General features: G+C 47.6%; 1 protein-coding gene across 2 annotated transcripts in view; it reads left to right on the top strand.

Moving 5' to 3' along the window:
* Positions 1–14,541, top strand: part of LOC115124049 (voltage-gated potassium channel subunit beta-1) — a 322,712-nt gene that overhangs the window by 71,383 nt on the left and 236,788 nt on the right. Inside the window, exon 1 of one of the 2 annotated variants that reach the window (XM_065024230.1) lies at positions 3,136–3,859. The exons of the other annotated variant lie outside the window; for it this stretch is intronic. Within the exon in view, the coding sequence (XP_064880302.1) occupies positions 3,660–3,859 (200 nt within the window). The 5' untranslated portion in view covers positions 3,136–3,659. Of the gene's footprint in view, positions 1–3,135; positions 3,860–14,541 lie in introns of those variants that run through there. 2 annotated transcript variants of the gene reach the window in all.

The following is a 14,541-nucleotide window of genomic DNA, read 5'->3' on the forward strand; positions in this document are numbered from 1 at the left end:
CCACTGAGTACAAACTGGTTGTTTCAACGTAACCCACTGGGTACAAACTGGTTGTTTCAACGTAACCCACTGAGTACAAACTGGTTGTTTCAACGTAACCCACTGGGAACAAACTGGTTGTTTCAACGTAACCCACTGGGAACAAACTGGTTGTTTCAACGTAACCCACTGGGAACAAACTGGTTGTTTCAACGTAACCCACCGAGTACAAACTGGTTGTTTCAACGTAACCCACTGGGAACAAACTGGTTGTTTCAACGTAACCCACTGAGTACAAACTGGTTGTTTCAACGTAACCCACTGAGTACAAACTGGTTGTTTCAACGTAACCCACTGGGTTCAAACTGGTTGTTTCAACGTAACCCACTGGGTTCAAACTGGTTGTTTCAACGTAACCCACTGGGTACAAACTGGTTGTTTCAACGTAACCCACTGGGTTCAAACTGGTTGTTTCAACGTAACCCACTGGGTTCAAACTGGTTGTTTCAACGTAACCCACTGGGTACAAACTGGTTGTTTCAACGTAACCCACTGGGTTCAAACTGGTTGTTTCAACGTAACCCACTGGGTTCAAACTGGTTGTTTCAACGTAACCCACTGAGTACAAACTGGTTGTTTCAACGTAACCCACTGGGTACAAACTGGTTGTTTCAACGTAACCCACTGGGTACAAACTGGTTGTTTCAACGTAACCCACTGGGTACAAACTGGTTGTTTCAACGTAACCCACTGAGTACAAACTGGTTGTTTCAACGTAACCCACTGGGAACAAACTGGTTGTTTCAACGTAACCCACTGGGAACAAACTGGTTGTTTCAACGTAACCCACTGGGAACAAACTGGTTGTTTCAACGTAACCCACCGAGTACAAACTGGTTGTTTCAACGTAACCCACTGAGGAACAAACTGGTTGTTTCAACGTAACCCACTGAGTACAAACTGGTTGTTTCAACGTAACCCACTGAGTACAAACTGGTTGTTTCAACGTAACCCACTGGGTACAAACTGGTTGTTTCAACGTAACCCACTGGGTACAAACTGGTTGTTTCAACGTAACCCACTGGTACAAACTGGTTGTTTCAACGTAACCCACTGGGTTCAAACTGGTTGTTTCAACGTAACCCACTGGGTTCAAACTGGTTGTTTCAACGTAACCCACTGAGTACAAACTGGTTGTTTCAACGTAACCCACTGGGTACAAACTGGTTGTTTCAACGTAACCCACTGGGTACAAACTGGTTGTTTCAACGTAACCCACTGGGTACAAACTGGTTGTTTCAACGTAACCCACTGAGTACAAACTGGTTGTTTCAACGTAACCCACTGAGTACAAACTGGTTGTTTCAACGTAACCCACTGGGTACAAACTGGTTGTTTCAACGTAACCCACTGAGTACAAACTGGTTGTTTCAACGTAACCCACTGAGTACAAACTGGTTGTTTCAACGTAACCCACTGGGAACAAACTGGTTGTTTCAACGTAACCCACTGAGTACAAACTGGTTGTTTCAACGTAACCCACTGAGTACAAACTGGTTGTTTCAACGTAACCCACTGAGTACAAACTGGTTGTTTCAACGTAACCCACTGGGAACAAACTGGTTGTTTCAACGTAACCCACTGGGTTCAAACTGGTTGTTTCAACGTAACCCACTGGGAACAAACTGGTTGTTTCAACGTAACCCACTGGGAACAAACTGGTTGTTTCAACGTAACCCACTGAGTACAAACTGGTTGTTTCAACGTAACCCACTGAGTACAAACAGGTTGTTTCAACGTAACCCACTGAGTACAAACTGGTTGTTTCAACGTAACCCACTGAGTACAAACTGGTTGTTTCAACGTAACCCACTGGGTTCAAACTGGTTGTTTCAACGTAACCCACTGAGTACAAACTGGTTGTTTCAACGTAACCCACTGGGTTCAAACTGGTTGTTTCAACGTAACCCACTGGGTTCAAACTGGTTGTTTCAACGTAACCCACTGAGTACAAACTGGTTGTTTCAACGTAACCCACTGGGTTCAAACTGGTTGTTTCAACGTAACCCACTGGGTACAAACTGGTTGTTTCAACGTAACCCACTGGGTTCAAACTCACACAATCTTCCGTGAATCACAGCCCCGTGTCAGTTTGAAGCCTTTGTCAGCACAGTGTTCCTCTATGACAGACATGTCACCAGAGACACCGAAGATCATGATAAACCTGTGTGTGTGTGCGTGTGTGCGCGTGTGCGTGTGTGTGTGCGTGTGCATGTGTGCGTGTTTGTGTTCTTTCAGTCAGTGACTACATGCTTTACTCTCCCTCTCTTCCCTGATTCCAGGCATTTTCCACACCTCCCTCCTCCCTGTTTATTTCCCCACCCAACAGAAGCATTTATCACCCAGTCCTTTTTCTCTTCCTGATGGAGAACAGAACATACATGGATCTGTTCTGAATGCTTCTGTATACAATGATCAAAATACATATATTGTGCGTGTGTGTGTGTGTGTGTGTGTGTGTGTGTGTGTGTGTGTGTGTGTGTGTGTGTGTGTGTGTGTGTGTGTGTGTGTGTGTGTGTGTGTGTGTGTGTGTCTGTGTGTGTCTGTGTGTGTGTGTGTGTGTGTGTGTGTGCTATATTGCTGATATGCCCAGTACTTACAGTAGCAGTAGTCTTTCTGAGAGAGAGCGAAAGAGAGAGAGAGAATGAGTGAGAGCAAAGAGAGAGAGAATGAGTGAGAGAATGAGTGAGAGAGAGATAGAGAGCGAGAGCTCCATTCCTCTCCCTCCCCGATAGGACCACCAGAGCGAGAGCTGCGCTCCATTCCTCTCCCTCCCCGATAGGACCACCAGAGGAGATGGAGGTATGGTGCTGAGAACACAACAACGAAAGAAAAGAAGAGGACAGTGACATAATAACTGGGAGAAATAGAATATAAGAGGAGATTGTGAAGAGGGGAATCTGGGGCAGATACACATTAGTTATACACATTAACATCGTCAGGCTGGAGCAAGAGAACGTGAAAAAGGTTTGGAGAAAAATACAAAAGAAGAAGCCAGAGAGCGGAGCGAGGTGAAGGATGACAGAGCAGCTTGCCCCGTCCTGAGATCACCTCCTCCTCCCTCTCCTCACCCCTCCTCTGACGCCATCACCCCCCCCCCCCCCCCCCCTATCACTCTCCTCCCTCACCCTCTCCTCCCTCTCTCTGTGGTTAAACTAGACTTGATGACCAGTCCTGACCAGATTCTACTCCCATCGCAACCCTCTGGAATCTCTCTCAGCGTTCTGACTCTGGCAGTCTATTGACCACGTTCAGATATTCTCTCCAGGAGAAGACAGGAAGGAATTAGAAGAAGGGGGAAGTTTGTGATTTTCTGGACAACTAACGAGTCTCTGCCATCTCTTTTCTGTAAGGACTGACCTTTCCTTTCAGAAGGAAGGAGCTACGACATCCAGAAGACATTTTCAGAACAACACTTTAACACGGAAAGAAGACATTTTAACGAGGAGGACATTTTAACACCAACAGAGCATTTCAACAAAAGATCAAGACATTTTTAAAGATTCTCAAGGACCGTCTCTGTTAATACATTTTTTGCAACTCTCTGTTCATTCACTTCTGTTGGACTCTCTGTCCTGTACATTTCTCTGAGAGTGTCAGTCGGTCCATCCAGCCCAGCAATGCAGGTGTCTATAGCATGTACGGACCCCCACATGAAACGTGGAAATGGGGACCACAAGAATACCTCCAGCCCCGGCAATGCAGCCCGGGCCAAGTTCAGAACTGTGGCCATCATAGCACGCAGCTTTGGGGCGTTCGCACCCCGACACCACATCTCCCTCAAAGAGTCCACGGGGAAACTGACCGGCATGAAATACAGGTGTGTGTGTGTGTGTGTGTGTGTGTGTGTGTGTGTGTGTGTGTGTGTGTGTGTGTGTGTGTGTGTGTGTGTGTGTGTGTGTGTGTGCGTTGTGTCATTAACGTAGTCTAAGTATACATATATCTTGGACTAGTATTTGTTTTGTTTGTGTCAAGTCTTCTCTTGCTGTTTGAATATCTTTCCTGGTTTTTCTTCTCTCCATATATTTACCACTCCAAGCTCACCCTGTGTTTGTATCTGTGTACATTTTGACATTGTGTCTGTGTGTTTGTTTATGTGTGTGAGGGAAGGAGAAAAAGGCAGGAAGAGAGAGTGAGAGAGAGTGAGTCATTGTGGAGAGATGAGGGTGCAGTACAGGTAGGGATTCAGACACTACAGTAGGAAGGACAGTAGGAAGGACAGTAGGAAGGACACTAGGAAGGACAGTAGGAAGGACAGTAGGAAGGACAGTAGGAAGGAAGGACAGTAGGAAGGACAGTAGGAAGGACAGTAGGAAGGACAGCAGGAAGCACAGTAGGAAGGACAGCAGGAAGGACAGTAGGAAGAACAGTAGGAGGGACAGTAGGAAGGACAGTGGGAAGGACACTACAGTAGGAAGGACAGTAGAAGGACAGTAGGAAGGACACTACAGTAGGAAGGACAGTAGGAATGACAGTAAGAAAGACAGTAGGAAGGACAGTAGGAAGGACACTACAGTAGGAAGGACAGTAGGAAGGACAGTGGAAGGACAGTAGGAAGGACAGCAGGAAGAACACTAGGAAGGACAGCAGGAAGGACAGCAGGAAGGACAGTAGGAAGGACAGTAGGAAGGACACTCGGAAGGACAGTAGGAAGGACAGTAGGAAGGACACTAGGAAGGACACTAGGAAGGACAGTAGGAAGGACACCAGGAAGGACAGTAGGAAGGACAGCAGGAAGGACAGTGGGAAGGACACTAGGAAGGACACTAGGAAGAACACCAGGAAGGACAGTAGGAAGTACAGTAGGAAGGACAGTGGGAATGACACTAAGAAGGACACTAGGAAGGACAGTAGGAAGGACAGTAGGAGGGACAGTAGGAAGGGCAGCATGAATGAAACTACAGTAGGAGGGACAGTAGAAGGACAGTAGGAAGGACAGTAGGAAAGACAGTAGGAAAGACAGTAGGAAGGACAGTAGGAATGACAGTAGGAAAGACAGTAGGAAGGGCACTACAGTAGGAGGAACAGTAGGAAGGACAGTAGGAAGGACACTACAGTAGGAAGGACAGTAGGAATGACAGTAGGAAGGACACTACAGTAGGAAGGACACTACAGTAGGAGGGACAGTAGGAAGGACACTACAGTAGGAGGGACAGTAGGAAGAACACAACAGTAGGAAGGACAGTAGGAAGGACACTACAGTAGGAGGGACAGTAGGAAAAACACAACAGCAGGAAGGACAGTAGGACGGACAGTAGGAAGGACAGTAGGAAGGACAGTAGGAAAGACAGTAGGAAGGACAGTAGGAAGGACACTACAGTAGGAAGGACAGTAGGAATGACAGTAGGAAAGACAGTAGGAAGGACAGTAGGAAGGACACTACAGTAGGAAGTACAGTAGGAAGGACACTACAGTAGGAGGGACAGCAGGAAGGACACTACAGTAGGAAGGACAGTAGGATGGACAGTAGGAAGGACACTACAGTAGGAAGGACAGTAGGAATGACAGTAGGAAAGACAGTAGGAAGGACACTACAGTAGGAAGGACAGTAGCAAGGACAGTAGGAAGGACAGCATGAAGTACACTACAGTAGGAAGGACAGTAGGAAGGACACTACAGTAGGAAGTACAGTAGGAGGGACAGCAGGAAGGACACTACAGTAGGAAGGACAGTAGGAAGGACAGTAGGAAGGACACTACAGTAGGAAGGACACTAGGAAGGACACTACAGTAGGAGGGACAGTAGGAAAAACACAACAGCAGGAAGGACAGTAGGAAGAACAGTAGGAAGAACACAACAGTAGGAAGGACAGTAGGGAGAACACTACAGCAGGAAGAACAGTAGGAAGGACAGTAGGAAGGACACAACAGTAGGAAAGGACAGCAGGAAGGACACAACAGTAGGAAGGACAGTAGGAAGAACACAACAGTAGGAAAGGACAGCAGGAAGGACACAACAGTAGGAAGGACAGCAGGAAGAACACAACAGTAGGAAAGGACAGCAGGAAGGACACAACAGTAGGAAGGACAGTAGGAAGAACACAACAGTAGGAAAGGACAGCAGGAAGGACACAACAGTAGGAAGAACAGTAGAAATAACACAACAGTAGGAAAGGACAGCAGGAAGGACACAACAGTAGGAAGGACAGTAGGAAGAACACAACAGTAGGAAAGGACAGCAGGAAGGACACAACAGTAGGAAGGACAGTAGGAAAAACACAACAGTAGGCAAGGACAGCAGGAAGGACACAACAGTAGGAAGGACAGTAGGAAGAACACTACAGCAGGAAGGACAGCAGGAAGGACACAACAGTAGGAAGGACAGCAGGAAGAACAGTAGGAAAAACACTACAGCCGGAAGGACAAAACAGTAGGAAGGACAGTAGGAAGGAGACTACAGCAGGAAGAACACAACAGCAGGAAGGACAGTAGGAAGGACAAAACAGTAGGAAGGACAGTAGGAAGGAGACTACAGCAGGAAGGACACGACAGTAGGAAAGGACAGCAGGAAGGACACAACAGTAGGAAGGACAGTAGGAAGAACACTACAGCAGGAAAAACACAACAGCAGGAAGGACAGTAGGGAGAACAAAACAGTAGGAAGGACAGTAGGAAGGAGACTACAGCAGGAAGGACACGACAGTAGGAAAGGACAGCAGGAAGGACACAACTGTAGGAAGGACAGTAGGAAGGAGACTACAGCAGGAAGGACACGACAGTAGGAAAGGACAGCAGGAAGGACACAAGAGTAGGAAAGGACAGTAGGAAGGAGACAACAGTAGGAAAGGACAGCAGGAAGGACACAACAGTTGGAAAGGACAGTAGGGAGAACAAAACAGTAAGAAGGACAGTAGGAAGGAGACTACAGCAGGAAGGACACGACACTAGGAAAGGACAGCAGGAAGGACACTACATTAGGAAAGGACAGTAGGAAGGACAAAACAGTAGGAAAGGACAGTAGGAAAAACACAACAGCAGGAAGGACAGTAGGAAAAACACAACAGCAGGAAGAACAGTAGGAAAGGACAGCAGGAAGGACACTACAGTAGGAAAGGACAGTAGGAAGGACACTACAGTAGGAAAGGACAGTAGGAAGGACAAAACAGTAGGAAAGGACAGTAGGAAGGAGACTACAGCAGGAAGGACACGACAGTAGGATAGGACAGCAGGAAGGACACTACAGTAGGAAAGGACAGTAGGAAGGAGACTACAGCAGGAAGGACACAACAGTAGAAAATACATTACAGTAGGAAGGACACAACAGTTGAAAATACAGAAAGAACATCATCATCCTTTAAAATCATGACCCCAGTCATTATCCCCTCTATAATGTCCCTCTGGTGAGCACTTTAACATCATGACCCCAGTCATTATCCCCTCTATATTGTCCCTCTGGTGAGCACTTTAACATCATGACCCCAGTCATTATCCCCTCTATATTGTCCCGCTGGTGAGCACTTTAAAATCATGACCCCAGTCATTATCCCCTCTATAATGTCCCTCTGGTGAGCACTTTAACATCATGAGCAATGAGCACTTTAACATCATGAAAATCCCCTCTATAATGTCCCTCTGGTGAGCACTTTAACATCATGACCCCAGTCATTATCCCCTCTATATTGTCCCGCTGGTGAGCACTTTAACATCATGACCCCAGTCATTATCCCCTCTATAATGTCCCGCTGGTGAGCAATGTGGAAAATCTCATTGGGATTTGGTGTCAGTCTCTCTTCCTCTCTCTCTCTCTCTCTCTCTCTCTCTCTCTCTCTCTCTCTCTCTCTCTCACACACGCACACACACGCACGCAGGCAGGTACGCACGCACGCACACACGCACGCGCACACACACACACACTCACACATAGGAGCCAGTTTTACAGTACTTAGCGGTGTGCTCCCGTCCTGAGAGGAGACAGACTCTCTCTGGTCCCTCTGCTGTAATTAAACTGATGGACACTGTGTGGCTGTGTGTGTGTTTGAATGTGTGTGTGTGCGTGTGTGCGCTCTCTCGCTTTTTACACACTGTTAGGCTGAAAGCACAGGAAATGTGGCCAGATGATGAGCTCAATTTGAATGGCAATGCTCGTGCACACACACAAATTAAATTCCCAGGATCCTATCCCTCTCACAGTACATGATGACAGAGGGGTTTCAATAGAACAGTACAAGTCCACAGTGCTGTCAAATTGTCTGTATAGGTCCACAGTGCTCTCAGATTGTCAGTATAGGTCCACCGTGTTGTCAGATTGTCTGTACAGGACCACTGTGACGCCAGACTGTCTGTATAGGTCCACAGTGCTGTCAGATTGTCTGTATTGGTCTACAGCGCTCTCAGATTGTCAATATAAATCCACCGTGCTGTCAGATTGTCAGTATAGGTCCACAGTGCTGTCAGAATGTCAGTATTGGACCACAGTGCTGTCAGGCTATTAGTATAGGACCACAGTGCTGTCAGACTGTCTGTATAGGTCCACAGTGCTGTCAGACTGTCTGTATAGGTCCAGCGTGCTGTCAGATTGTCAGTATAGGTCCAGCGTGCTGTCAGATTGTCAGTATAGGTCCACCGTGCTGTCAGATTGTCTGTACAGGACCACAGTGGCGCCAGACTGTCAGTATTGGTCCGCAGTGCTGTCAGACTGTCGGTATAGGTTCATAGTGCTGTCAGAATGTCACTATAGGACCACAGTGCTGTCAGAATGTCACTATAGGACCACTGTGCTGTCAAATTGTCTGTATAGGTCCACAGTGCTGTCATATTGTCAGTATAGGACAATAGTGCTGTCAAATTGTCTGTATAGGTCTACAGTGCTGTCAGACTGTCAGTACAGGTCCGCAGTGCTGTCAAATTGTATGTATAGGTCTACAGTGCTCTCAGATTGTCAATATATGTCCACCGTGCTGTCAGACTGTCAGTATAAGTCCACAGTGCTGTCAGACTGTCTGTATAGAACCACAGTGCTGGCAGTGTATGTCCACAGTGCCGTTAGACTTTCAGTATAGGTCCACAGTGCTGTCAGACTGTTGGTATAGGTCCACAGTGCTGTCAAATTGTCTGTATTGTTCCACAGTGCTCTCAGATTGTCAATATAAATCCACCGTGCTGTCAGATTGTCAGTATAGGACCACTGTGCTGTCAAATTGTCTGTATTGTTCCACAGTGCTCTCAGAATGTCAATATAAATCCACCGTGCTGTCAGATTGTCTGTACAGGACCACAGTGGCGCCAGACTGTCAGTATTGGTCCGCAGTGCTGTCAGACTGTCGGTATAGGTTCATAGTGCTGTCAGAATTGTCTGTGATAGGACCACAGTGCTGTCAGAATGTCACTATAGGACCACTGTGCTGTCAAATTGTCTGTATAGGTCCAGTGACAGTCAATATATGTCAGTATTGTCAGTATAGGACAACAGTGCTGTCAAATTGTCTGTATAAGACCACAGTGCTGTCAGACTGTCAGTACAGGTCCACAGTGCAGACTGTCAAATTGACTGTCTGTATAGGTCTACAGTGCTGGCAGACTGTCAGTATAGGAACACAGTGCTGTCAGACTGTCAGCATAAGTCCACAGTGCTGTCAGACTGTCTGTATAGAACCACAGTGCTGTCAGTGTCAGTATTGTCCACAGAATGCTGTATAGACAGTGTTTCAGACTGTATAGGTCCACAGTGCTGTCAGATTGTCAGGATAGGTCCACAGTGCTGTCAGATTGTCAGTATAGGTCCACAGTGCTGTCAGATTGTCAGTATAGGTCCACAGTGCTGTCAGATTGTCAGTATAGGTCCACTAGTGCTGTCAAATTGTCAGTATAGGTCCACTGTGCTGTCAAATTGTCAGTATAGGTCCACCATGCTGTCAGATTGTCAGTATAGGACCACTGTGCTGTCAGATTGTCAGTATAGGACCACAGTGCTTTCAGATTGTCTGTATAGGTCCACAGTGCTGTCATATTGTCAGTATAGGTCCACAGTGCTGTCAGATTGTCAGTATAGGTTCATAGTGCAGTCAGATTGTCTGTATAGGTTCATAGTGCTGTCAGAATGTCGGAATAGGACCAGAGTGCTGTCAAATTGTCTGTACAGGACCACAGTGACGCCAGACTGTCAGTATAGGTCCACAGTGCTGTCAGACTGTCAGTGTAGGTCCACAGTGCTCTCAGATTGTCAGTATAGGACCACCGTGCTGTCAGATTGTCACTATAGGACCACAGTGCTATCAGATTGTCAGTATAGGACCACAGTGCTGTCAGACTGTCTGTATAGGACCACAGTGCTGGCAGTGTATGTCCACAGTGCCGTTAGACTTTCAGTATAGGTCCACAGTGCTGTCAGACTGTCGGTATAGGTCCACAGTGCTGTCAAATTGTCTGTATTGTTCCACAGTGCTCTCAGATTGTCAATATAAATCCACCTTGCTGTCAGATTGTCAGTATAGGACCACAGCGCTGTCAGATTGTCACTATAGGACCACAGTGCTGTCAGAATATCAGTATAGGACCACTGTGCTGTCAAATTGTCAGTATAGGTCCACCATGCTGTCAGATTGTCAGTATAGGACCACTGTGCTGTCATATTGTCAGTATAGGACCACTGTGCTGTCAAATTGTCAGTATAGGTCCACAGCGCTGTCAGATTGTCAGTATAGGACCACAGTGCTGTCAGACTGTCAGTATTGAACCACAGTGCTGTAAGATTGTCGGTATAGGTCCACAGTGCTGTCAGACTGTCTGTATAGGTCCACAGTGCTCTCAGATTGTCAATATAAATCCACCGTGCTGTCAGATTGTCAGTATAGGACCACAGTGCTGTCAGATTGTCACTATAGGACCACAGTGCTATCAGATTGTCAGTATAGGACCACTGTCCTGTCAAATTGTCTGTACAGGACCACAATGACGCCAGACTGTCGGTATAGGTCCACAGTGCTGTCAAATTGTCTGTATTGGTCCACAGTGCTCTCAGATTGTCAATATAAATCCACCGTGCTGTCAGATTGTCAGTATAGGTCCACAGTGCTGTCAGATTGTCAGTATAGGACCACTGTGCTGTCAAATTGTCAGTATAGGACCACTGTGCTGTCAAATTGTCAGTATAGGTCCACCATGCTGTCAGATTGTCAGTATAGGACCACTGTGCTGTCATATTGTCAGTATAGGACCACAGTGCTGTCAAATTGTCTGTATTGGTCCACAGTGCTCTCAGATTGTCAATATAAATTCGACTTCCGGGTTGGAGCGATCTGGTCTCATCCGCGCTTCGGTCTGCAGGTTGTATAACTTTTTCATTACATTTCATTACATTTCATTATAGTACAACGGTCTGATTTGTCTAATCTTAGCAATTTCCTCTTAGCTAGCTACATAGTCGTCGTTGTATCAAAGATAATTGCGTAATTATCGTATTTCGTCGTCTCCTATCTGTCGTCTCCTATCTGTCCAACACGTTCACCGTCTACCGTAGCACTGTAGTAACTATCACACTCAACTGAACGTCTTGATTAGTGTAGTGTTAGCTAGCTACATAGCTAGCTACATAGTTGTCTTTGCTGTCTTCGTATCCAAGATAATTGTGTAGCTTAGAGTGTGGAGTCTTAGAGTGATAATTGCGTTATTATCGTATTTCGTCGCCCTCCTATCTGCCTAGCAGCTAGCCAGCTAGCATACGTTCACCGGCTACCGTAGCACTGTAGTAACTATCACACTCAACTGAACGACTTGATTAGTGTAGTGTTAGCTAGCTACATAGCTAGCTACATAGTTGTCTTTGCTGTCTTCGTATCCAAGATAATTGTGTAGTTTAGAGTGTGTAGTCTTAGAGTGATTATCTTAATTCACCGAGGTTAGCTAGCCAGCTATTTTGTCGTCCTTAACGTAGGAGACACTCCTAGCTAGCCAATAGCCAGCCAACGTCTACTGAATAGAACTTTCGCATTCCGGTCGCATTCCGCGTCGCTCCACAGGTAGTATCACTTTTTCATTTAATTTCATTACAGTCCCAACGGTGTGATTTGTTTGATCGTAGCTAGCTACATAGCTAGCTACATAGCCGTCTTTGTTTCAAAGATAATTGTGTAGTCTAGAGCGATTTTCTAGGTTAGCTAGCCAGCTATTGTCGTTCTCCTATCGCAACGTAACGTAACCAACACTGCTAGCTAGCCAGCTAGCTCCCGATAAGCAGCATTGTAGAAACTTCACACTCAACGGTACGACTTGATTAGGGTAGTGTCAACAACGCAGCTAGCCTACCCCAGCAGTACTCTATCATTTTAATCATTTTAGTCAATTAGATTCTTGCTACGTAAGCTTAACTTTCTGAACATTCGAGACGTGTAGTCCACTTGTCATTCCAATCTCCTCTGCATTAGCGTAGCCTCTTCTCTAGCCTGTCAACTATGTGTCTGTCTATCCCTGTTCTCTCCTCTCTGCACAGACCATACAAACGCTCCACACCGCGTGGCCGCGGCCACCCTAATCTGGTGGTCCCAGCGCGCACGACCCACGTGGAGTTCCAGGTCTCCGGTAGCCTCTGGAACTGCCGATCTGCGGCCAACAAGGCAGAGTTCATCTCAGCCTATGCCTCCCTCCAGTCCCTCGACTTCTTGGCTCTGACGGAAACATGGATCACCACAGACAACACCGCTACTCCTACTGCTCTCTCTTCGTCCGCCCACGTGCTCTCGCACACCCCGAGAGCTTCTGGTCAGCGGGGTGGTGGCACTGGGATCCTCATCTCTCCCAAGTGGTCATTCTCCCTTTCTCCCCTTACCCATCTGTCTATCGCCTCCTTTGAATTCCATGCTGTCACAGTTACCAGCCCTTTCAAGCTTAACATCCTTATCATTTATCGCCCTCCAGGTTCCTCGGAGAGTTCATCAATGAGCTTGATGCCTTGATAAGCTCCTTTCCTGAGGACGGCTCACCTCTCACAGTTCTGGGCGACTTTAACCTCCCCACGTCTACCTTTGACTCATTCCTCTCTGCCTCCTTCTTTCCACTCCTCTCCTCTTTTGACCTCACCCTCTCACCTTCCCCCCCTACTCACAAGGCAGGCAATACGCTCGACCTCATCTTTACTAGATGCTGTTCCTCCACTAACCTCATTGCAACTCCCCTCCAAGTCTCCGACCACTACCTTGTATCCTTTTCCCTCTCGCTCTCATCCAACACTTCCCACACTGCCCCTACTCGGATGGTATCGCGCCGTCCCAACCTTCGCTCTCTCTCCCCCGCTACTCTCTCCTCTTCCATCCTATCATCTCTTCCCTCTGCTCAAACCTTCTCCAACCTCTCCTCTCCTCCCTTTCTGCATCCTTTGACTCTCTATGTCCCCTATCCTCCAGGCCGGCTCGGTCCTCCCCTCCCGCTCCGTGGCTCGACGACTCATTGCGAGCTCACAGAACAGGGCTCCGGGCAGCCGAGCGGAAATGGAGGAAAACTCGCCTCCCTGCGGACCTGGCATCCTTTCACTCCCTCCTCTCTACATTTTCCTCCTCTGTCTCTGCTGCTAAAGCCACTTTCTACCACTCTAAATTCCAAGCATCTGCCTCTAACCCTAGGAAGCTCTTTGCCACCTTCTCCTCCCTCTTGAATCCTCCTCCCCCTCCCCCTCCTCCCCTCTCTGCAGATGACTTCGTCAACCATTTTGAAAAGAAGGTCGACGACATCCGATCCTCGTTTGCTAAGTCAAACGACACCGCTGGTTCTGCTCACACTGCCCTACCCTGTGCTCTGACCTCTTTCTCCCTCTCTCTCCAGATGACATCTCGCGTCTTGTGACGGCCGGCCGCCCAACAACCTGCCCGCTTGACCCTATCCCCTCCTCTCTTCTCCAGACCATCTCCGGTGACCTTCTCCCTTACCTCACCTCGCTCATCAACTCATCCCTGACCGCTGGCTACGTCCCTCCCGTCTTCAAGAGAGCGAGAGTTGCACCCCTTCTGAAAAAACCTACACTCGATCCCTCCGATGTCAACAACTACAGACCAGTATCCCTTCTTTCTTTTCTCTCCAAAACTCTTGAACGTGCCGTCCTTGGCCAGCTCTCCCGCTATCTCTCTCAGAATGACCTTCTTGATCCAAATCAGTCAGGTTTCAAGACTAGTCATTCAACTGAGACTGCTCTTCTCTGTATCACGGAGGCGCTCCGCACTGCTAAAGCTAACTCTCTCTCCTCTGCTCTCATCCTTCTAGACCTATCGGCTGCCTTCGATACTGTGAACCATCAGATCCTCCTCTCCACCCTCTCCGAGTTGGGCATCTCCGGCGCGGCCCACGCTTGATTGCGTCCTACCTGACAGGTCGCTCCTACCAGGTGGCGTGGCGAGAATCCGTCTCCTCACCACGTGCTCTCACCACTGGTGTCCCCAGGGCTCTGTTCTAGGCCCTCTCCTATTCTCGCTATACACCAAGTCACTTGGCTCTGTCATAACCTCACATGGTCTCTCCTATCATTGCTATGCAGACGACACACAATTAATCTTCTCCTTTCCCCTTCTGACGACCAGGTGGC

This window comes from Oncorhynchus nerka, linkage group LG11 (assembly GCF_034236695.1).
Source record: "Oncorhynchus nerka isolate Pitt River linkage group LG11, Oner_Uvic_2.0, whole genome shotgun sequence".
Classification (NCBI taxonomy): Eukaryota; Metazoa; Chordata; class Actinopteri; order Salmoniformes; family Salmonidae; genus Oncorhynchus; species Oncorhynchus nerka.